Source organism: Podarcis liolepis (genome assembly GCF_965112155.1).
Source record: "Podarcis liolepis genome assembly, chromosome: 12".
Lineage (NCBI taxonomy): Eukaryota > Metazoa > Chordata > Lepidosauria > Squamata > Lacertidae > Podarcis > Podarcis liolepis.
In genome coordinates, this window is record NC_139563.1 from 39,916,224 (window position 1) to 39,938,978 (window position 22,755).

Genomic DNA, 22,755 nt, shown 5'->3' on the forward strand with positions numbered 1-22,755 from the left:
TTTGTGTTTTTGTGAATTTTGACCTGCAGATTACTTTGTCTTGTGATTTTTTTAAATATATATTTTTTTAAAAAAATCCTGACCAGCAGGTCACCTTTTTGGTGCAATCCTGAGCCATGAGTCATGTTTTCAGGCAACTTTTAGAAGCCTAAGCCATGAATTTCATTTTGGGGCCTAAGTTACTCCAAACTTTCTTCATTTCAGCAGTATAATACAGAGCCCAGGTGGCAGTGGGTGAACAAGGCGAGTCATTTTGCTCCTGGTATTGTTAAACAATTGCAAGTCAGATGCTAAATTTGTGCCTATCTGCTGAAAAACAACCCAGGGATCTAATTTCCGTCCTACTTTATAAGCCTATTCCTCTTACTGCAATGAGGAATAGGAATCTGAGCAGCGTTCATAATTCCAAAATAGGAGTGATCATTCAGGTGACTCAATTATCTATGCTGCCAAGTTCCCAGCAATGAATGTGTACCTGCAATGCTCAGCAGTCACAGTTTTGAGGAAAGGCTATCTTGCTATCCCTCTGGAATGAGCTTTAAGAAGATGACGATATTTGCTATTTTGTAGAAGACAACAAATTATTTTATACACATTTTTGAATTTTGGATTTTGAATCATTTTATAAAATACACGGTTTAAAAGGGCTGTTTTTATTGTTTTCAGTAAATAAAGGTTCATATGTACAGAATTCTTTCTTTTTTGCAAGCCAAATAATAATGGGATAATCCACTCCATACAGGGAAAGAATACTGCCTGGGACCTCCAACAAAATACATTTAGAACCACAGAACCTGGAGAAGCACCGCTATCTGCTCTTGATGTGTGCTGCCTGCATCTCATCCAGCACATTCCTGATGGATTCTACACAAACTTTTCCTCTGTGATCTTTCTGGCTGGCCTGCCTCCATACTTCATTAAAGCTTTCATCTGAAAGGCTCACGCCAATGTTTCTCAAGATGCGTGCAATCTACAAAAGAATATACAGTATAATTATAATCTCCAGTTGAAATAGAAGGAATAAACACATGTGCAGATTATAGAATTGATACTGAGATAAATAATTATTTACTGCAGGTTAGTGAGGCTTTAGACAACACACTAAGTGGGCCACTAAAGATGGGGATTTTAACTAAATATGGACTAAGCCAGTCTTCCTGAACCGGGTGCCCTTCAGATGTTTTCCGTAGTTTGGCTTCCATCAGCCCCAGATAGCAAGATGGGGGTTGTCATTCGTCTAGAGGGCACCAGTTTGGGAATGGCTGGAGTAATCCAATCAGGTTTGACCACAGATCTTCTAACAAGGCAGCATCACAGTCCCTGCTCAATATAGCAGCCCACTGCTAGGGGCCGTGGTACCTTTGGCTCCCCCAATAAAATATTTGAGGGAGCCAGGCCTCTCCCCAGTTGATGGACCTTGCCATTCAAATGGTGTGCATGTGCCGCATCGTGTGATTATGTAGGGTGGGGCTTACCTGCCCTCCCCAAATATTTTATTGAAGTTGGCACATGTGCTGCTTAAGCTTTAACCTCTCTTGCTAATTTCTTTACCCAACTTCAAATTTATCTGCAGGTAGCTGTGTGGTTGTACAATGTGCATTTATTATGGAAAATAATTAGGCCCACCATTCTGGGAATTAGAAACAAGTATGACGAGAAAAGTGCAAAGCTCGGTGTCAGGACAAGGTGGAGGCATGGAATGTAAGAGACCAATCTGGAAACCAAGTTTCACGTCATATATAATGGAATTCATGAATACAGTAAAATTAGAGAGAGAAAATGTTGTCGGATCTTGTTTTGTTTTTTTAAATACTAATTCCATGATGTGAGAATACACAGATCTTAGACAAAGCAAATTATGTAATCTCTTGTGGATGCTTCAGTATTCAAGAAAGGTGGCGAGGATGAAATCTGTGAACCCCTGGCTTAGATAGCACTCATAGACTCATAGAATTGTAGAGCTGATGTGAATGAACTCTCAAAAATTATGCTCTACCTCGTCCTTTGATCTTGTCTTGAAGAAGTCTGTCTCGTACACTCCTTTATTGCTATAGATCGAGGGGTATAACAACCCATAAACAGTGGCTTGATCACCATAATTGGTGTTGTCACTGATGCGGCGAAATCGAGGGGCTGGAATGTCTGATCGAATGGTTGGGACACCAAGGAGTGGGTAATCTGTAGGAAAACAGGTGGCAAAGAGAGAAATGGAAGAAAGCAATGTGTTAGAGGAAGTTGTTCACAAAGAACCAGATCGCACAATATACCCGAAATGAACATATTCTGTTAAAGAGCTGAGTTTCCAACCCAAAGTTTTCTTTTCAAAATTCAGTGTTCCCTTAATTTTTGTACTCATCTGGGTTTTATGTTATCACATGAAGCTGAAACTGGGGACATGAATACAAGATATGCAAGAAAAAGAGATGTTCTCACTGTGGGCTAACTCCAGGCCAAAGGAAGCAAGTTTCATTGATTTCTATAGGAGAAAGTGAAACTCTTGTTAAAAACAAGACTTTAAAGCTCTTAACTTTGGCTGGATCATGAGCTACATTTACAACCAAACTGAAAAGCAGACTTATACTAGTAGCATTTGTATTTCTGGTTATTTGTATTTGATTCAGGTACCAAAAACTGAACTAAGGGTTCTTGATCATGAGGCAATGAAGTACAAAAATGCAGTTTTGGCACATCTGACCCTTACAGGGAACATGTAGGGAGGTTCAACTTCCAGTCTGCATAGGGCTTATGGAAATGACCCTGGGCAATTTTCCTTGGTATTTTTATTTTTATTTCCTGCCTGTCCTTCACCATAAGGTCTCAGCTCACAGCAGTTTAAATATTCAACATTAAAGCGGGTTAAACAAATTGCAGTCATAGGAATAGAGTGGGTCCTTCTGTAACTCTCGTGTCAAAGGCCAGGATAAAGAAGTAGAAACTATATGCAAGATCATGCCCTCCGACATGAAAATAGGGACATTTCTCACTCCCTCGCAAATGACCCTCCACAACCCCTCATCTCTCCTCCTCCCCCCCAGCATTTCCACCACCACTGCACACACCCTCCACCATCCTGGGAAAACCCCTTAATCTTGGTTTGATTCTTTGGTAGATTTACAAAAAGAAAAACACACACTAATAAATAAATTGTGGGAAGGGGAAAGATTAGATGAGGGTGCACAAAGGTTTTGGTTTTTTTAAAATCAAGACTCCTTGCACTCTGCTCTGCTTCCCCTTTCTTCCCGCTCAGGGTGGCCCTGGCCTCTGCCTGCACCTCAGGGCTGGCACATTATGCGTGGCTGAACCTCAGGAGCAACAACCTCTCCTTCTCACCCGCACTCCAGCAGCTGCTATGAGCTGCCCAAGGGAGGAGGCCAGCAGCAGCCGTCATAGAGAGGCAATGGGGTGGTCCCTTGCAGCAGCCACTGCCGCCGCCACCGCTCAGGACAAGCGCCAGCTGCCTGGGTCTGTCCTTGGAAAACAGGGACACTTGGAGGGTATGCAAGATATGTAAGTTCCTTAATGGTTTGAACATGGGGTTAGTGCAAGGAGAACAGCCTTTACCGGAGGTGTCATGGGCTTTGAAGACGCTTGAACTCAGGACAAAAGGGAGAAACGCGCTAAGAGGAAGGCATGCTTGGCAAACCCTCACCATGATCAACTCCTGCCCAGAAACCTATTTCCCCACTGTGGAAGGATGTGTGGATCCAGAACTGGCCTCCACAGTCACTTATGGACTCACTGTGTTACGTACTCTTGTTTATGGAAGACAATCTTACTTGGCTATGTGTCAGGGAATTGGAGGCAGAGAAGGGGGAGAGAATGGGGACTTACCGAGAGAAAGCTCCTTTAATTAGCAGCTGTTCTTCCTCGGACGAGGAAGGTGATGAAAGGAGGCAATGAATCTGAGAGGGGGGAGGCACTTCTGGGGCCAAGCCACTCTCGTAAGAGAGGAAGGAGGGGGGTTGGGCTGAGGAAGTGGATATGCTGGGGAAAACCGAAAGGTTCCTCAGTCGAGGCAACTGACTCGCCATGACAGAGACGTACTTTCAGAGCCGATTGTAAATAGCAAGAAAGAAGCAATAAACTTTGTAAATATGGCTGGATTCCTGGACTCTTATCTCTGCTAGCACTCACAACTCATCCGTGACACTGTGAGTGATCCCCAAATAAGAGAAGAGAAGGAGAAGGAGAAGAAGAAGAGGAAGAAGAAGAGGAAGAGGAAGAAGAGGAAGAGGAAGAAGAGGAAGAAGAACTGCATGTGTGTTTATATGGCACTTTCCACACTCCCCGTTGCAAACCACAATGCCCCAACTGGGAGCAAAAGCAACTGCCATCTAGAGTACCCTTAGTGACAATATGGTTAATTATTACATTTGCCAGTGGCATCTGGAAACATTTTAAGTAACTTGGCAATGAAAAGGACGTCTTGTGCATACATGATGACGGAATGCCTCCTACAACTGCATTATACTGAGAAGAGGTTGTGCGGTAGTCAGAAAACACCCGGTCTGTCGGTCTCGAAAGTGTTCTGGGTGTTTTCTCTTCACTTCCTGGTTCCTTTAGTACTATGTCTTCCTTCTTCAGCACAGCATCCTGATCTGCTTCTTGTGGAATGAGGTCAAAGACCGCTGGTCTTCTGCCTGTGAAAAATAAATGATACCGAAATGTCAAAAATATTTGTTGCTGTCACGAAAAGTTGCAACACCATTGCAGCGCCCTCCATATATGTTGTTGGACTACAACTCCCATCGGCCTCAGCCAGCATGGCTAACAGGCAAACTCAGTCATCATACTGATACTTGAGAAAATGGACTTCATCATGTATAAAACTATTCTTTCCCCCCCCAAAAGATATTTATTAAAGTTTTTAAAATATAACAATGAAAATGAAAAATAAAAAGAAACAAAATACAACATAAAAACAATTAAAAAACAAATAGTTTTCCATAACATATCTTCCTTACGCTTATTTCCCCAAACCTCCTCATACCTCCCTTCTTTGTATTCCACTTCAATTTGTTAGTTCAGCAAATCCTTACCATTAAGCTTTTACCCATTTGTAAACCTTCCCCCCCCCCCGTATCTCCTAAAGCATTACAGCTGGAAACCCCTTAGTTTCTTTCCAACATCCTTCTAACATTCATTAATTTTACAATATTTCTGTAAATAGTCTTTAAATCATCATGTATAAAACTATTCAAACTATTTGTGGTTCACTACATCTAACACTGCTTATGTAACCATACGTTTTAAAAATACGTGTTTATAACTCACAGAGCAATATCTTGCAATAAGATGGTTGGTATTCTTACATTCCCATAAACTAAACTATGTATAACTTTGTGAGTACTATAAATATTTCCAAAAAAAATCCACTTTAAGAGGCGTGCTAGATACATTTTTGCTTGGATGCCACAAGTAATGGTTATAAAACAGGCAAGCGTGAAGTTAAAATGCACAAAACCAACAGCGGCTGAAAAGCTAAGGTTCAAAATTCACCTGAGAATAAAGCAATGGGTCACCATACTAAATAGGATTGGACTTGTGGTACACCGTAACAAAAAGGTTGGGAACCACTGCTTTAGGGAATACTCATGGAATCAAATGTGTGTGTGTGTTTGTATGTATGTATGTATGTATGTATGTATGTATATATGAATGTATACAGTGCTTTGTTCTGGGGGGGACGCAGGGGGATGCATACCCCTAAAGATTTTGTGAATCTTTGTACTTTTGTCCATTTACCAATTTGAACTATAAAATGGTGATTTTCTTGAGTCAAAACGAGAGTACCCCTAAACATTTTTTTAGAAAAAAAGAGCCCTGCATGTATGTATATGTACATTAAAACCACATCTGTGGTTTAAAACTGTGTTTCCCACATACCTTTCGTGATTATTTTTTCTTCATACTCTTTGATAGACGTTTTGTCTTTCCAGTTAAGGAAGTTCGCAAATTCCAGATAGTCTATAAACCCGTCTTGATCCAAATCGCAGTAATTAAATAAAGCGTCCAGGAGCTCTTGATCCAAGTCGAGATTAAGCTGGAAGCAGGCCTTCTTCAAGTCATCTCTGCTGATTTTCCGATCACCATCCTAGTTAAACAGCACAATGTGTGTAATAAAAATGCAGGTGGCCCATTTTAATTGAACTACGATTCTTGCACCCAAGGCCGGCCCTATGACTCAGCGGGGGGGGGGGGAGTTTCTAGGAGGCCACAGCAGAAGTTCCCTAGCAGGTCGTCCTGAGCCCTCCAGCCACTGCCTTCCCTGACCCCGCTAGCCTGCTGCCTCAGGTGCAATGGAAGATGCTATCCCATTGCTAGTGCTGAAGCAAAAGGCAGCTCACACTCTGGCTGACTTCTGTTCTTGAAATGGGGTGGGGTGGGGGATACCATCTTTGGAGCGGGCGGCAAAATGCTTTGGGCTGTCCTTGCTTGTACAATGGTACCTCAGGTTACATATCCTTCAGGTTACAGACTCCGCTAACCCAGAAATAGTGCTTCAGGTTAAGAACTTTGCTTCAGGATAAGAACAGAAATCAGGCTCCAGCAGCGCGGCAGCAGCGGGAGGCCCCATTAGCTAAAGTGGTGCTTCAGGTTAAGAACAGTTTCAGGTTAAGAACAGACCTCCAGAACGAATTAAATACTTAACCTGAGGTACTACTGTACTTAGGAATGGGTGAATCTGTAAAATTCAGTTTCTAATTTTCTCACTCTTAGGTTTAAAGGTAAAGGGACCCCTGACAATTAAGTCCAGTCGCGAACGACTCTAGGGTTGTGGGGCTCATCTTGCTTTACTGGCCGAGGGAGCCGGCGTTTGTCCGCTCCGCAGACAGTTTTTCCAGGTCATGTGACCAGCATGACTAAGCCGCTTCTGGTGCAATGGAACACCGACACCAGAGCAGCACATGGAAACGCCTTTTACTTTCCCACTGAAGCGGTACCTATTTATCTGCTTGCACTTTGATGTGCTTTCAAACTGCTAGGTTGGCAGGAGCAGGGACCAAGCAACGGGAGCTCAACCCGTCGTGGGGATTCGAACAGCCGACCTTTTGATCGGCAAGCCCAAGGCTCAGTGGTTTAGACCTCAGCGCCACCCGCGTCCCTTACTCTTAGGTTTAGTTCTCCACATTTCCACATCAGTTTGCAGCTATTTATTTATTTATTTATTTATTTATTTATTTATTTATTTATTTGGTATTAATGAAAATCCATCCATGTTTTTTTGTGAATTTCTCTTAACAGACATGTTTGCAGGCAATTCTGCCTAATTTCTTTCAAGCAATTTCCCCTAATATAATACGTTTTGGTATGCTACTTTCACTATTTAAAAACTTAAAATTGCAAGAATTGCAATCGCAAAAAATAGGGTAGGCCCTGAACATATACATCTCATGGCTCAAAGGCCAGGGTATGATGTCAGATTAAAGGCAGTACAAGTGCTGGTAACTATTTACCGTGGCAGTATTTGTATTATTCCAAGTACAACGCTAACAGCAAGAATATAGGCATTTCCTGCAGCACTTGCTTGTCATGAGCTTGACATCTTGGCACAAGGCTCACCTTATCGTAATGCCTGAAGGCTTGCAATAATGTGTCAAAGTTGTGGTAATTGGCTTTCTTCAGATTCTGTCGTATTGCAGCAAAGACAGCCCTTTCTCTGTCTTTTCCACGAAGGAATTCACTAGGAAGCCTTTGGTGAAGAAGGTCCCCGACACCTATAGAAAAAAACAGTCAATGAAAACTGTGGCTTGACCACGTTTCAGCTGTTGTCTGATACTTCAGCAATCCCTTTCTCAATCCCGACTGCACCATATCCCTGTAGGGAACAGAGGCAGGGGGGGGCTCCTACTGCTAGAGGTAGCCATATTTTGTTTCATTATTCTAAGCATTTATAGCCTGTGCAGAAAAAACATCAGACTAGGTGTAAGGCAAGCTTCCAAGGCAGGGCCACTCAGAGAGGACAGGGCGGGCGGGCCATTTGACCTATGTCTCCAGCTCAACTTGTTTTCACACACTTCAGACCAAATGTGACACACTCCCTCATCCTACAGCTGCAATTCTTTTTTCAAAAAAAAATGTTTTTATTTATTTTTCATGCTACAGAAGATAAATTTTGAGAAAACAATTGTTACAAGAGTAAACAACAAATAACTTGTCCTGATGAAATTATAGGCTTTTATCGTGCGGTGTGTGCCATATGTTATAGAAGGAATGTGGATTGTTTAATCAAATCAGAAATGCGATTTGTTAGATGTATGCTCTGTGTTACGTAATAATAGATTTTGTCATATTAAAGGGTGTGAAATATTCACCAATATTAATGAAAATATATTTGTTCTGACGGCAGAAGATAAGACCATGATGAATGTGTCCTCTCAAAGTGGGGTTTGTGTTCCTTCGAGAAGCACCCAGGGCTTTACAGGTAAGCACTTGCAACCAATAGTTCTGCTGGTGAGATATCTTTCCATCTACTACTCCCAATTAGCCATCTTGCAGGAGGGCTATGGGACAGCCTGAGTTTCCAAACAATTTCCCAAGACATCCTTGTGAATAAGCAGGGAGGCTGTGTATATACTTGCCGTATTCTTCAGGACAAACAAGCACTCCAAAGGTATGGTCTGGAGGAACGTTGAGTGTGTCTGCTATACTAAAAAAATGAAAAGAATCTGTTAGATAAATGCTTGATTTTTTTCACCCCAGCATAATCTTTGCTTTAGACATGAAAGATAGACCTGTCTGTCAGGTCACCCCTTGTGCCGTAAGCGAAGATGAAAAACTGATGAAGACATTTGGTAAGAGTTCACCTGAAATGTCTTCACTTGGGCTTTCCTACATGAATCAAAGCCACTCACGACTGAGAATCCTTTTCTTTTACACATTCTTTCCTTTTAGCACATAGTAATAACTGTCAGAACTATTTGCACAGCAGGCGATAAATGTCTTTGATCGCGATGCTTACATTTCTTTAGAGAGCAAAAGAGACCCCGCAGCCTAAATAAGCTGTTTTCTTATTTAACAGATATTGATGTGCATATAGAGTCTTTTTCATGTATCTGTCAGAAAAGAAAAAGGGGTTTTAAAAGCACGCTAAGCACACATGGCAGCTTAGCAGAATCGGATATAGAAAAAGTTGGAGCTGCAATACTCAGTAAAACGGTTTTCAGATCATGGTTTTGTTTGAGCAACTTGGCTAAACCCATGTCTTCATTTCTACAATCACCGGGAGAAGAGAAACAATTTTTTGGGATTTATTTATTTTTGAATGTTGCTTGTAAGGCATTAAACTCTTTAGGGACTAACTGAAGAATACTATGGTGTCCAATTCCATGCTCCTACACTCAACTTCCTTTGACATTCTCCAACATGGGCAGACCACCATCACTGCTCAAGTTGGCAGGCAGACACTGTATCAGTGGTGGAATGCATTCTTAGGACAAACTTGCATATTGTATTAATCACACAGAAGTCGTGGAGGAAATCTAAAATTGTTGGATTGCTCACCTTGTGGTAAAGCTTCACAGAGTTTTCTGCCAGTTAACTATCACCTCAGCCCTTTCTAGCCTGAGAGAACATCTCAAAATGTGAGCCAAGACGATATGGGGCTATGAGGCTCTCTAAATGATTGCATCTGCTAGTAATCTGTATTATGTCACTGTATTATGTCACTCACAGGCCCCAGAAAGGAAGATGCAGAAAAGGAACGGAACACACACACGCCAATTACACACAACCAACTAATTTCTCATGGAGGGTGCATTGTGAAGACTCCCTCTTAATTCACTTACGGATCAAGGACTTTTCCAAGCTGAGGCTGAAATTTTTCCTTGAAATCATCACTTATCTTAGACACTAAATGTGCTGATTTCTTCCTAAAAAAAAAAAAAGATAACCGCAAAATAGTTGAATTGCAACAGATTGTCATCATCATCATCAGTTAGAATTCCAGAGTGGTTTACAACATATAACATTAAAACCATAATTAAAAAGTAAATCAGATGGACCTCATCCATTACACGTGGCTCCCCCATATCAATGTCTATTCTAATCTGAGAAAACTAAAATGCTTTCATAAAACTAAATTCTAAAAAGGCAAGTAAGGATCAGGTAATGTAGTGTTTGGTTAATGGTATGTGTTTTAAAGTTAATTAGGAAAATTGTTTAAAGTTCATTTTCTGGCTCTTTACCAGTAGAGCTCTGCCACACCCAGCAGAGATAAACAGAAGCGATCTAAAATATCATTGGCAGGATACTCTTAGAGGACAGGCCTAAAAGCCTGAGTTGATAAACCATCATCAACACGGAGAACCTCAAGACTCGATCAACCATTATGTTTAGTAAATTGGAGAATAGTGCCCCACTCCATTCGGGAACTTATTAGCATAAAATATGTCTTAATTTTCAATGCATTGGGCTTTGTAATTCACTGCCAGCCCAAATACTATGATCCTCCATTCATCATCACAAGACCTTAGACTATTCAGGCACTAAACAAATCCTGAAATACAATATGTAAGTGGGGAGACTGGAATTGAGAATCGTAGTTCTGCTCCCTCTCGTCTTCCATGAGTTGGAGGGCAACTGGCCAATTTTTAAATCCCAGAATGTGGCCTTGTCCAGTTTGTTCCCTTTCTTGCCTCAAGCTCACTGGGAGGATGGGGCCACTGTGAGTTGGTCCACAATAGGGAGCCTGCTTCTATCTATGCAGGTTCCTTGAACTCAGCTACTTTAGTCAAAATACAGCGTTATAAAATGTTATAACACTGTGACACAAGACGGCGCTGTGGAGCTGAAATTGCAACTCAACGATATTTTCAATGGTGAACTTTATGGTTTTTTTTGCAGACCGTTTTCACAACGTTTTTTAATAGCTCTGTAGATCTAGCCCTTGTTCAGAGGTGTAGCTAGGGGGCGGGGTGCACTGAGCTCCACACTGTGGAAGGGGCAGCACTTACCGTGGGGCCTGCAGTGCGCCTGAGCCACACATCTCTCCTAGCTACGCCGCAGCCCTTGTGTGATGTTGAACCCTGATCTTTATCTTATGGAGAACAGCAAGGGTCAGCGATAGGGAAGCAGAGCCAGTGTGGTCATCCCCACTTTCATTTTGTATTTCTAGTATTGTATAACACCTAAATAAGGCCATGCAAGCAATCAAATATGCAGAGGAAAATTTAAAATAAGGATAGCCTGCCCACAGCAGGAGGATGGTTAGATGATGTGCCGCTCTCAAAACTGGAGACTTGAGAGTTAGTAATAATATATAATAATAATTTATTATTTATACCCCGCCCATCTGGCTGAGTTTCCCCAGCCACTCTGGGCGGCACCCAATCAAGTGTTAAAAACAGTACAGCATTAAATATTAAAAACTTCCCTAAACAGGGCTGCCTTCAGATGTCTTTTAAAGATAGGATAGCTGCTTATTTCCTTCACATCTGAAGGGAGGGCATTCCACAGGGTGGGCGCCACTACTGAGAAGGCCCTCTGTCTGGTTCCCTGTAACCTCACTTCTCACAGTGAGGGAACCGCCAGAAGGCCCTCGGCGCTGGATCTCAGTGTCCGGGCTGAACGATGGGGGTGGAGACGCTCCTTCAGGTATACAGCACTGAGGCCGTTTAGGGCTTTAAAGGTCAGCACCAACAATTTGAGTTGTGCTTGGTAAACGTACTGGGAGCCAATGCAGATCTCTCAGGACCGGTGTTATGTGGTCCCGGCGGCATCTCACACAGTGTGCCACCAAGGGAGCAGGTCAGAGGGTACTAAGAGATCTTCAATACTGCAGGCAAAATCATCCAGCCAGGAAATTCTAGCCAGGGAATCAGGTGGTCAAGAGGGATCAATCAGCAGACATGAATCACACCGCTTCCCAACATCTCTAGCTCTCGGAGAACACATCAACATAAAAGGGGGGAAGAGGAGATGAGGCAAAAGTAGATTCCAAATATCTCCCCAGAGCAGTAGGATCCTCACAACTTGAAATGTTCTTGAAATGCACGACTTTGTGCATTCAACATGGTGACACTTTATGTCTCATGAGGCAACATCACTGAGGATAACTGGTGCCAGAAAAGGTATAAAGAGTAATCTGCTATTTATTCAAAACGTGTGTCACCAGGAAGCTGTAACTGAGGCAAGCCAAGCATCATTAACTTATATAATGCAACTTACATCTGCAGATCAGGGAACCAGCGTAAAGTTCTAGCTACATTTCGTCCGTCGTTGAAGTGGGGGGTTTCCTTTCCATATAGATTTAATCTATTGAACGTAGATGGATTATATTTTCTATTAACCGACTCCCCTGTGGGGGTGGGGAAAGGGGGGATATTTATTTATTATGTACACCATAAATGAACAAAAACCCAACCCAGATGCTTAGGAAGTTGAGGTGGTGTTAATCTGCTTAGCATTTTAACTTTTGTATGTTTTAAAATATGGTTGTGAATTCCCCCCCCCCCTCAGTTTTATTGTTTTATCTTTTCATAAACCGTTTTGAGGCGTTTTTGGCTTGTTGTTTTTAACAATCAAGCAATGTATCCGTTTTATGAAATAAATAAATAATAAAATAAAAACAAACCTCAGCATTTTGGCTACAAGCCCCTGGGCATTATGAGAAACGTCTAGGACCATAACAAAGTGATGTAGAAAGAGAGTGACTTGTTGCAAGGCAACAACCTTTGACATTTGTTGAATATATTAGTAACATAATACAACATAATACAATTGCCATTCCAATACAGAGCTTACATGAAAAGTGTCATGAGATTACTGCATTTGTTGGCAGCTCTTTGGAAAGTAATTTCTTACTGGTGTCAAGTTTCTTTTTTATGTATGCAAAATGGCAATAATCCATGGTCATTTAAAAAAAAAATCTATGTATGACTTTTCCTTTTCCTTCTTACTCACCAACGTAATAATCATTGTGTGTCACAACATACAAATCATGTCCTTCTTCTGCTTCCCTCTGGACTTCGTCAAATGTCTTTGGTGGATTTATAACATCTCCACTAGGACCCTCTGAAAGTGAACCGTTACATGTAATGAAATAACCTGATCTAAACAACATCTTAAAACTCTTGACAAATAACAGACCACATGTATTTAAGGATTGTTCATGTACTTTATTCCAGAAACAGTTGCAATGCAGGGTTTAGAGACCACAGGGTACATCAGAGTCAAGGTAAAACAGTAAAGGACCCCTGGACAGTCAAGTCCAGTCAAAGGCAACTATGGGGTTGTGGTGCTCATCTCATTTTCAGGCAGAGGGAGCCGGCGTTTGTCCACAGACAGCTTTCCGGGTCAAGTGGCCAGCATGACTAAAACGATACTGGCGCATGAAGTACCATGACAAGTGCCAGAGTGCATGGAAACACTGTTTACCTTCCTGCTGGGGTGGTACCTATTTATCTACTTGCACTGGCATGCTTTCAAACTGCTAGGTTGGCAAGAGCTGGGACAGAGCAACGGGAGCTCACCCCGTCGTGGGGATTCAAACCGCCGACCTTCTGATCGGCAAGCCCAAGAGGCTCAGTGGTTTAGACTAAGATTACCAGATGCCTCCGTTTCCCGGGGGCAGTCCCCGGATTTACAAATCAGTCCCCATTCAAAATCCATTGAAGTTGAAAAGTGTCCCTGGATCCATTGAAAAAAATCTGGTAACCTTAGTTTAGACCACAGCGCCACCCACGTCCCCAAATATACATTATACCTGCATGTTGTTATAAGATAGTAGCAGGATTGAATGGCAATCTCCTATGTGCCTTATTCCAAACATAGGATGAGATCCAACACAGCATGAATGGACTTCTGGACACACAGTGGGGCCTCTCCTCCACCCTATGGCCCTTGTGTGTCCTCATTGGGTTGAAGGACCTTCTAGGGCAGAGTTGTTGTTTTTTTGTGGGAGGGGAGGTGCTAGAGGTGGCAGAAGAGAAACAAAAAGTCCCATTGCCCAAGTATATTCTTATTGCACAAGTGGGTGAACATCATTGAATGTTGCCCATAATATTTGAAAAAAATATGGGTATGCTTTTGAGATGCATAAAAGAAGACCCTATGAGCTTGCAATGGAATTGCCAGCCATTCATCAATGATTTGTTTTAGTACAAATTTTTCTACCTCTGATCACTTTTCCTCCGAACAGAGTGTTAGCCACATCCATGCCTTTGGGTAAGTGTAACGACTGATCATGGGATCGCCCAAGAGGTGCTTCACGAACGCTTGCATAAACAGATTCTTTCTTCTCTTGAAGTTTTTGCTCAAAGCATGTTTTCGGAGGCGGATTTGCCAGCGATGCCACCTGAAGAGATTTCACACCACATCAAGTACATCAGTGCTGCACTTCTGAACTATCTCATATAACATTCGTTTATTAGCTTTCTGGTGCACGCTGCAAAATGCACAAAAAAGTATGTGTTTCCTATACAAGGGACACACAACTTTCATTCCTGTGCATTCTAAATCTATCAAATGCCACAATCCTACTAATTTCATGTAAAAAAACAATGCTAAACCTCATATTTAAGACCACCTTTGTGTAACGTAGCATTGCAAATATACATTCTTAATTGTTATTTCTAAAAAGGCATCATTCAGAATGCACAGCAGCAGAAGTTTGTATGTATTAGTATGTATAAGTCAACCACCGAGCGATGTCACTAATTGAAACGTCTTTGGCTGTTATGTACTAAAGTTTCACCCTGGGCCAGCAGGGGGGATAGTGTAGATAGTTTTCACTCAGGTCCACGTCAGTTATTTTAGGCGGGAAACCCTGGGTTGTTGTTGCTACAATGTTGATAGCCGGCTGCCTATAAAAGCAGGCCGGCTGAGCTGTTTGCTCTTCAGTTCTGTTCAGCTTACAATAAAGAGCTCCTCTGGAGAAATCACTGTGTCATCTGCTATGTTCGCCCACAACTTAACACATTTATTACTATTGCTGCAATGCTTCTAGTGAAAGCAATAATACTAGCATTTTAATTCTTTAAACAAAAAACAGATCACAGTTCACAACTTCACCCACATCCCATCCTTTTAAGAAAATGGTATAGGTAAAGTGCAGGTCCCCAGACTGCCCAAAGGGATGTTACCAGAGGCAGAGGATAAAATCTAATGGATTTATATCTGGTTTCCAGAACTGTTCTACTTACAGGGGGCAAAAGAATAAAAAACTCATGCTGTCCATTGATGGAGGACAGGCTAAGCTGGATTCATGCGGAAACAAGTGGTGAGTGATGAGTAAGGGAGTAGCTGTGAAGGAAAGAGATGACCCAGCCCAGCTGACCCACTGACTCTATCTCTCCTACACTGATGCCATTATGGTAAGCCCACCAGGCAGCCATTTTGTGTTATGCCACACCCTCACAGCAGCCATTTTGTGACTGGTGCCCACAGCATTTTCTTAAAAACCCCAAAGTGCCCACTGCCACCCAAAGTTCCATGTTTAGACTTAGGTCAACAGAGATACAGTGGTACCTCAGGTTACATACACTTCAGGTTACAAACTCCACTAACCCAAAATAAAAAAAATTCCTTCCAGTAGCACCTTAAAGACCAACTAAGTTAGTTCTTGGTATGAGCTTTCGTGTGCATGCACACTTCTTCAGATACCTTCTGAAGAAGTGTGCATGCACACGAAAGCTCATACCAAGAACTAACTTAGTTGGTCTTTAAGGTGCTACTGGAAGGAATTTTTTTTATTTTGACTATGGCAGACCAACACGGCTACCTATCTACTACATCTTCCATTAACCCAGAAATAGTGCTTCAGGTTAAGAACTTTGCTTCAGGATGAGAACAGAAATCGTGCTCCGGCGGCACGGCGGCAGCAGGAGGCCGCATTAGCTAAAGTGGTGCTTCAGGTTAAGAACAGTTTCAGGTTAAGAGCGGACCTCCAGAACGAATTAAGTACTTAACCTGAGGTACCACTGTATATTAGAAATGGTAATCTTATAGGGGACAAGCATATCCCAGTTTATGTCCATCAAATGCCCCTGGCACAGGGCCAATCAGGCTTGTGTTTCCCATCCATGAGTCAAAAGGATATTATTTTAAAATTCTTACAGAGATTGACTTGACGGACTTTATGCCATGTGTCAAATGTGATGCAATATCAGGATCGTTTGCACGGCCATAAAATATTCTCTCTGCACCAGGAGAAGGGTTGCTGGTGTTTCGAAACTTTTTTACAACAGGTGGAGTAATTGGCTATAAGACAAGAAGAAAAGAGTTTAAGAATATTCCTGCAAATACTGTAGATAGCTGAGTTGGTCCGTTGGGCAAGGGAATCCCCCAGAAAAGTAATTAACACCTTCATTTGGACCAATCAGAATGTTGCAAATTAATGGGCAAGCGCCTGGGTTCTCCATAATTCTTCATCAGGCTCAGTGTTGAGGAAAACTGAGAGGGTAGCTAAGAAAAGCAGTTGTTGCTCCCAAGTCTGCAATTCATAACTGTCTTAAGAAGTTGTGCAGGAACATGTAGGCAGACATAATTAGGTTAGCCTCACAGGACACCAGACAGATTTTAAAAGGCATCCAGGCTACTGGGACAAAAAGAAAAAGAAAACAAAATGTATATCCTCCCATTTTCTGAAAATACAAAATCTATTAGTGACCTGGTTCTGTCCTCTGTATTAACTGGGACACATGGATTTAACTTCCTAAAAAACACAAAACACCAACAAGCATAGTGGGCTTTATATGAGCAAAAACAGAATCAACAGAAACTACTTTGTAGTCAACACAATCCAATTACTTATAAGCCATTTTAGACACCTGCACAGTTAGGTGGGAATATCAGGTTTCCTTTTATAGTCAGCCCTCAAGCTTCCAGAAATAAGTTGTTGTGTTTTGTTTTTCAAAAGTCACAGCAGTGTGTTTGACAACCTCAGAAAAGAAAAGACAAATAATGGAAGCTTCACATTTTGTGTATTTTCAATTGTAATGTTTTGTAGGGTTACTCATCTGATTTTAATTCATCAAAATTGCCTTTATTGTACAGTGTATATATGTGTGTTGGTTCTAAATGACTTTGATGTTTCTATGAATAGTGGTATACAAAGAGTTTTCTAAATAAATTTGAAAAATTATTTGTACATTTGTGATTTACTACATTGAGACTTTTGAAACTTATGAATGTCTGCTTGGAAGGAAGGAAGTTGCCCCGTGTTCAGTGGGGCTCATTCCCTAGTAAATGTGTTTAGGATTGCAGCCCTAAGCAAGTTCAAGTAATGAATACTGAGAAAACTACTGACATTCAGGATCCACTACAGTCAATACCAGGTGTTTTGTTTTGTTTTGTTTTGTTTTGTTTTCACCCCAAACAGGACACTACAGTCCCTTTGAGCTTCTCTTGTACAATATGTGTAAGGTAAAGGGACCCCTGACTATTAGGTCCAGTCGTGACCGACTCTGGGGTTGCGGCACTCATCTCGCTTTACTGGCCAAGGGAGCCGGCGTACAGCTTCCAGGTCATGTGGCCAGCATGACTTAGCCGCTTCTGGCGAACCAGAGCAGCGCACGGAAACGCCGTTTACCTTCCCGCCGCAGCGGTACCTATTTATCTACTTGCACTTTAGCGTGCTTTCGAACTGCTAGGTTGGCAGGAGCTGGGACCGAGCAACGGGAGCTCACCCCATCACGGGGATTCGATCCGCCAACCTTCTGATCGGCAAGTCCTAGGCTCTGTGGTTTAACCCACAGTGCCACCCACGTCCCTACAATATGTATAATATGTTGTTAACGTAAAATAGTAAGTCTATAATGGTCTGGAGGGAGAATAGTTAGAAAATAATAACCGACAGTGGTCTGTACATAGGACAATCCATAGTCAAATAGGGTGCTTACAAAGACGTCAGTGAGACAATGGCCAGCTGTTTCTCCAATGGACATAAGCTTTCCAGCCTGAAAAAAGCAAGCAAAGACAAACAGCATAGACAAGAGATCGTAATAACAAAAACGCTCACAACACCAATATGTTTATAAAGGTATATGTCTGAATAAAATTCATTTCGCATTTGTGCATATCTTTTCGCTCTATAGCCAAAAAATAAATAATTTCCATGATCTATGGGTTCATCGTTTATGGACATACAATCCCCAGCAACCCTTAACAAACTACAGTGCCCAGAGTTCTTTGAGGGAAAGACTGTGCTTTGAGTGTGCTTTAACAATATAGTGTGTACACAGCTTTATACATACCAGGTCAGACTGCTGGTTCATTTTGCCTGGTATTATCAAGTCTGGGCTGGATCCAGCCTTAGGCTGCAATCCTAACCCCACTTGCTTCACAGTAAACTCCATGGAACTCAGTTGGACTTACTTTTGAGTAGACATGTTAGGAGCGCACTGTTAGCCATGCTTCGAGCCATTGAAATCAATAGGACTTAAGCTAGTAACTTGGGCTGGTTTGCTAAGGGTGCTGGGAACTGCCGCTGTGCAAGGGGGGAAACTACAATTCCCAGGATTCACCTGTGTGTCCCCAGTTGTTGTTGGACTACAGCTCCCATCACCCCTTGCTAGCTAGGGGTGATGGGAGTTGTAGTTCAATAACATCTGGGGACCCACAGGTTCAGAAAGGCTGCTTTGGACGGAAGCTCTGCACTCTAAACGAGTGTTGGGTGTGCTTTGTATGCATGGTGTGGATCTGCCTTTTAAGAGTGGATCCAGCCCTCTAACTAGCAATCGTCGGGTCTTTTGATGCCAGCGGATGCACCTTCCACCTGCAAATTATGGCCATCTTATAAATCCCACCCCCTTGAAAGTGCCGTCCTTCTCCAGGCTGCTCTCTGGAGCTGTTTTAAGGAGAGGCGTGACGTTAAACAGGAGCGGAAGGGATGAGCAAGTGTCAGTCAAACATCTTTATAAAGATGCGGGGGAGAAGAGTAAGGGAGAGGGGAGGAGAAGGGCAGAGAAAACTCACTGTGGGGAGCTCGGGAAAGCGGTCGAAAAACCTCCCCGGATACGCTGGCCTGGGGACTCCCTTGGCTGGGATCCCTCCCACCATCCTGGCGGGAGGGATCCGCTTGGCGAAGGAAGAAAGCCGAGAGCTCAGGAGCTGCAGGAAAGGGGATGTTTTCTCGCGTATCCTAGCAACGGGGAAGGAATGGTCCACTCCAGATTCCCGCCCCCTACAGGCCAAAGTTGGGAAACGCAGCTTCTTCTTCGCTCTTGTTTATTCGTTTAGTCGTGTCCGACTCTTCGTGACCCCATGGACCAGAGCACACCAGGCACTCCTGTCCTCCACTGCCTCCCACAGTTTGGTCAAACTCATGTTGGTAGCTTCGAGAACACAGTCCAACCATCTCGTCCTCTGTCGTCCCCTTCTCCTTGTGCCCTCAATCTTTCACAACATCAGGGTCTTTTCCAGGCAGTCTTCTCTTCTCATGAGGTAGCCAAAGTATTGGAGCCTCAGCCTCAGGATCTGTCCTTCCAGTGAGCACTCAGGGCTGATTTCCTTAAGAATGGATAGGTTTGATCTTCTTGCAGTCCATGGGACTCTCAAGAGTCTCCTCCAGCACCATAATGCAAAAGCATCAATTCTTCGGCGATCAGCCTTCTTTCTGGGTCATGTGGCCAGCATGACTAAACCGCTTCTGGCGCAAGGGGAAACCAGAGCGCACAGAAGCATCGTTTACCTTCCCGCCACAGCAGTACCTATTTATCTACTTGCACTGGTGTGCTTTTGAACTGCTAGGTTGGCAGAAGCTGGGACAGAGCAACAGGAACTCACTCCGTCGTGGGGATTCGAACTGCCCAAGGAGCTCAGTGGTTTAGACCACAGCACCACCTGCTGAAAGGTGAGTATAGCAAAGGCTGTCCTTCAAGGTAATTTATTTGTTTTGATCCTGTTGTTCTGTGCAGCAATCCTGGTTCTATTCAATAATGCAGAAATAAACATGCACCGAAAGCGTCGTCTTACCTTTGTCCCCACTGTTTAATCACCCTAACTGCATTTTTTAAAGGGAAGGGAAGGTATGTTCAGGGATAGCTGATCTACATTAATGAAATTTAATTCTGCACCCTCACTATTCAAAGTGACATATGAAAGATGGTATACAGAACAGAGGAATCGCAAGAGATGTCTGGACCATATGCATGTTTTTCCCCTATATGCACACCCAGAGAATAATTGATATCTATTACAGACCTCCTGCTAAACACTTACACTCCATCATTGCTAAGATCTCTCCAGCTCATGTTCATTTATATATATTGAACACCTGAAGTGTTCAATATAATAAGCCATGCAAAGGTTATGGCTTATATGGGGGGGATGTTGTAACATTCTTGATCTCATGCCAAAAATCTCATGATTGATCACATGGAGAAGAAAGAAAGATGCAAAGACTTTCCATCTTCATTTAGGAAATGCATCTCAAGAGAACTTAACCAAGCAACATCTGCTTTGTGAAGCATTTAAAGTCGCTTGTCTTGTGCGTTAAAGTCACAAGGGGGGCTTTCATTTGGAGAAGGGCTGGAGTTCAATGGTAAACCACAAGCTTTGCATTCAAATGCTCCCAAATTTAATCTCCAGGTAGGGCTGGGATTGCCTTCTCCTGTATGAAGCTGCCCCTTTGGGAAGGACAATAGCTCAGTGGTAGAACAGCTGCTTTGCATGCAGAAAGCCTCAGGTTCAATCCCTTGCATATCTAGGTAGGGATGGGAATATTCTGGCTGAAACCCTGGAGAGCCATTGTCAACAGATCCAAATACTGAGCAAGATGGGTCAATGGTCAGACTCAGAATTAAAGCAGCTTCCTACATTTTCCCATAACTTGCTTCCCACACTGTCATGTCTTCTCCTTCTTTGGCGATTACTCGTAGCTGAGTAAGATTGTCTTCCATAAACACGGTTTTCACAGTGGGTCCGTAAGTGACTGTGGAGGCCAATTCTGGATCCACACGTCCTTCCACAGTGGGGACACAGGTTTCCGGGCAGGAATTGATCACGGTGAGGGTTTGCCAAGCGTTCCTTCCTCTTAGCACGTTTCTCCCTTTCATCCTGAGTTCGAGTGTCTTCAAAGCCCATGACACATTTGGTAAAGAAGTTTACTCTACAATATTATTATTATTATTATTATTATTATTATTATTATTATTAATAATAATAATAATAACACCACCTTTCATTTTAAGAACATAGGGCAGTTCATATAAAATACAAAATGAGAGCACAAAATACCTCATAGCAAATACAATGACAAACCAATAACCCCCAATATATTTAAAAGGCCATAGATTGTTTACTTAGCCAAAGGCCAGGGAGAAGAGGACATGCCCTCCAACATTTCTCTGATGAAAATAGAGACATCCTATTCCATAATAATAAGTGGTACATTCTGGGATCAAATCAGAAACTGGGACAGCTTCTGTAAATCCGGGACTGTCCTCGGAAAATAGGGACACTTGGAGGATCTGTCATTGGAGCTGGCTCCAATTTGAGCTCCTGGTCTTCCACCAAATGGGCATCAGCCACCACTGCCTAGGACCAGCCTGATTTCAGAAACTGCCTGCAAGTGATCAGTTCAGAGCTCTGACCAGAATGATCTGTCCTTCCCCTGAGAAGTGGGAAGAAGAAGGAGAGAGGAGGTTGGAGAAAAAGGCAGAAGAGGGCAGAACAAGATTGATAGAAAAAGGAAATAAGTCTGTCCACTTTTGACTTTAGCCCTGCCCACCTCTGGCTGTCCTGACACACAACTGGCACGTGGCCCTTAGCAGAATACCCCTGAGGGAAAATGGCCCTCAGTAGAAAAAACGTTTCCCACCCATGCTTTAACGCCCTTGCAACCAACTTAGTTACTGTTGGAATAGCATCATTCTATCTTTAGTCATTTAGTTGTATGGGGCAGAGTCAGGAATTTCCTGTTGTTCTTGTTCTTCGAGGAGAGAGACAATGCAAGCTTCCTGAATGCTGTGTCTTAAGCCTTTCAGGATAGTAATAGTTGACTCATCTCATTGATAATGGGGCTAACATGTCAACATATCCCTCTAGATTCAGAACAATGTGTTTCCATGCATCCTTTTCTGTTTGGGCACAGAGTAGCAGAGGTGGGAGACATGTTTTTACACAATTCAGTGGTGTATCCATGGCAGGGCACGCACTATACCTTTAAGGCACATTCTTTCTTCAAAGAATTCTGGGTACTGTAGTTTGTTAAGGGTTGCTGGGAACCGTAATTCTATGAGAGGTGAACTACTGGACCCAGAATTCTTTGAGGGAAGGTATGTGCTTTGTAAGGGCTTTGATAGTGGTTAGGCAGCCCATACAAAACTCCTTTCTTTTTGCCATAGGAGTAAAACTATCTATCATTCACACACAGATGAGATTAGATTCAGGTAGGTAGCCATGTTTGTCTGACGCAGTAAATAATAATAATAATAATAATAATAAAAATGTCCAGTAGCACCTTATAGACCAGCTAAGTTTGTTCTGGTATAAGCTTTCGTGTGCATGCACACTTCTTCAGATACATGAGAAATAAACATGAGAAATAAACATGAGAAATAAACATGGAAATAATGAGAGTTTTTAAAAGGAATATGCTCAGGAACACTGCTGAGGTAACTTAATGTACTAGATCTAAATGCAGGACAGGGAATCTGTGGCCTTCCAGATGTTGGGACTAAAGCTCTGACCACTGGGCATGCTGGCTGATTCTGATGGGAGCAACTACACCTGGTGGGCCACAGTTTCCCCATCCCTGGTCTAAATTGTGACTGCAGTCTCTCGTTCAGAGGGCTGGAACCAAGTCTGGAATTT

The 22,755-nt window shown here is 42.6% G+C and overlaps 1 protein-coding gene across 1 annotated transcript; it reads right to left on the minus strand.

The window, feature by feature from the left end:
* Positions 1-632: 632 nt before the first annotated feature.
* Positions 633-19,081, minus strand: EFHB (EF-hand domain family member B). The gene is made up of 13 exons (XM_083468225.1): positions 18,916-19,081; positions 17,841-17,897; positions 16,057-16,200; positions 14,116-14,296; positions 12,904-13,014; positions 12,169-12,298; positions 9,789-9,872; positions 8,583-8,650; positions 7,564-7,718; positions 5,887-6,094; positions 4,437-4,640; positions 1,997-2,178; positions 633-970 (listed from the first exon to the last, which is right to left on the minus strand). The coding sequence occupies exons 1-13, from the start codon at positions 18,997-18,999 to the stop codon at positions 809-811; spliced, it is 1,770 nt and encodes a 589-aa protein (XP_083324351.1). The 5' UTR covers positions 19,000-19,081; the 3' UTR covers positions 633-808.
* Between the last annotated feature and the right edge of the window lie 3,674 nt (positions 19,082-22,755).

What these genes read in the sequence shown, in the direction of transcription:
- EFHB (XM_083468225.1), bottom strand. Translation starts at nt 18,999, where the DNA reads ATGGTGGGAGGGATCCCAGCCAAGGGAGTCCCCAGGCCAGCGTATCCG. An exon ending in ATTGTCTCACTGACGTCTTT is followed by an intron (nt 16,201 to 17,840) that starts GTAAGCACCCTA and finishes CTTGTCTTATAG; the next exon opens with CCAATTACTCCACCTGTTGT. An exon ending in TGTTTGTCCTGAAGAATACG is followed by an intron (nt 7,719 to 8,582) that starts GCAAGTATATAC and finishes TTTTTTCTATAG; the next exon opens with GTGTCGGGGACCTTCTTCAC.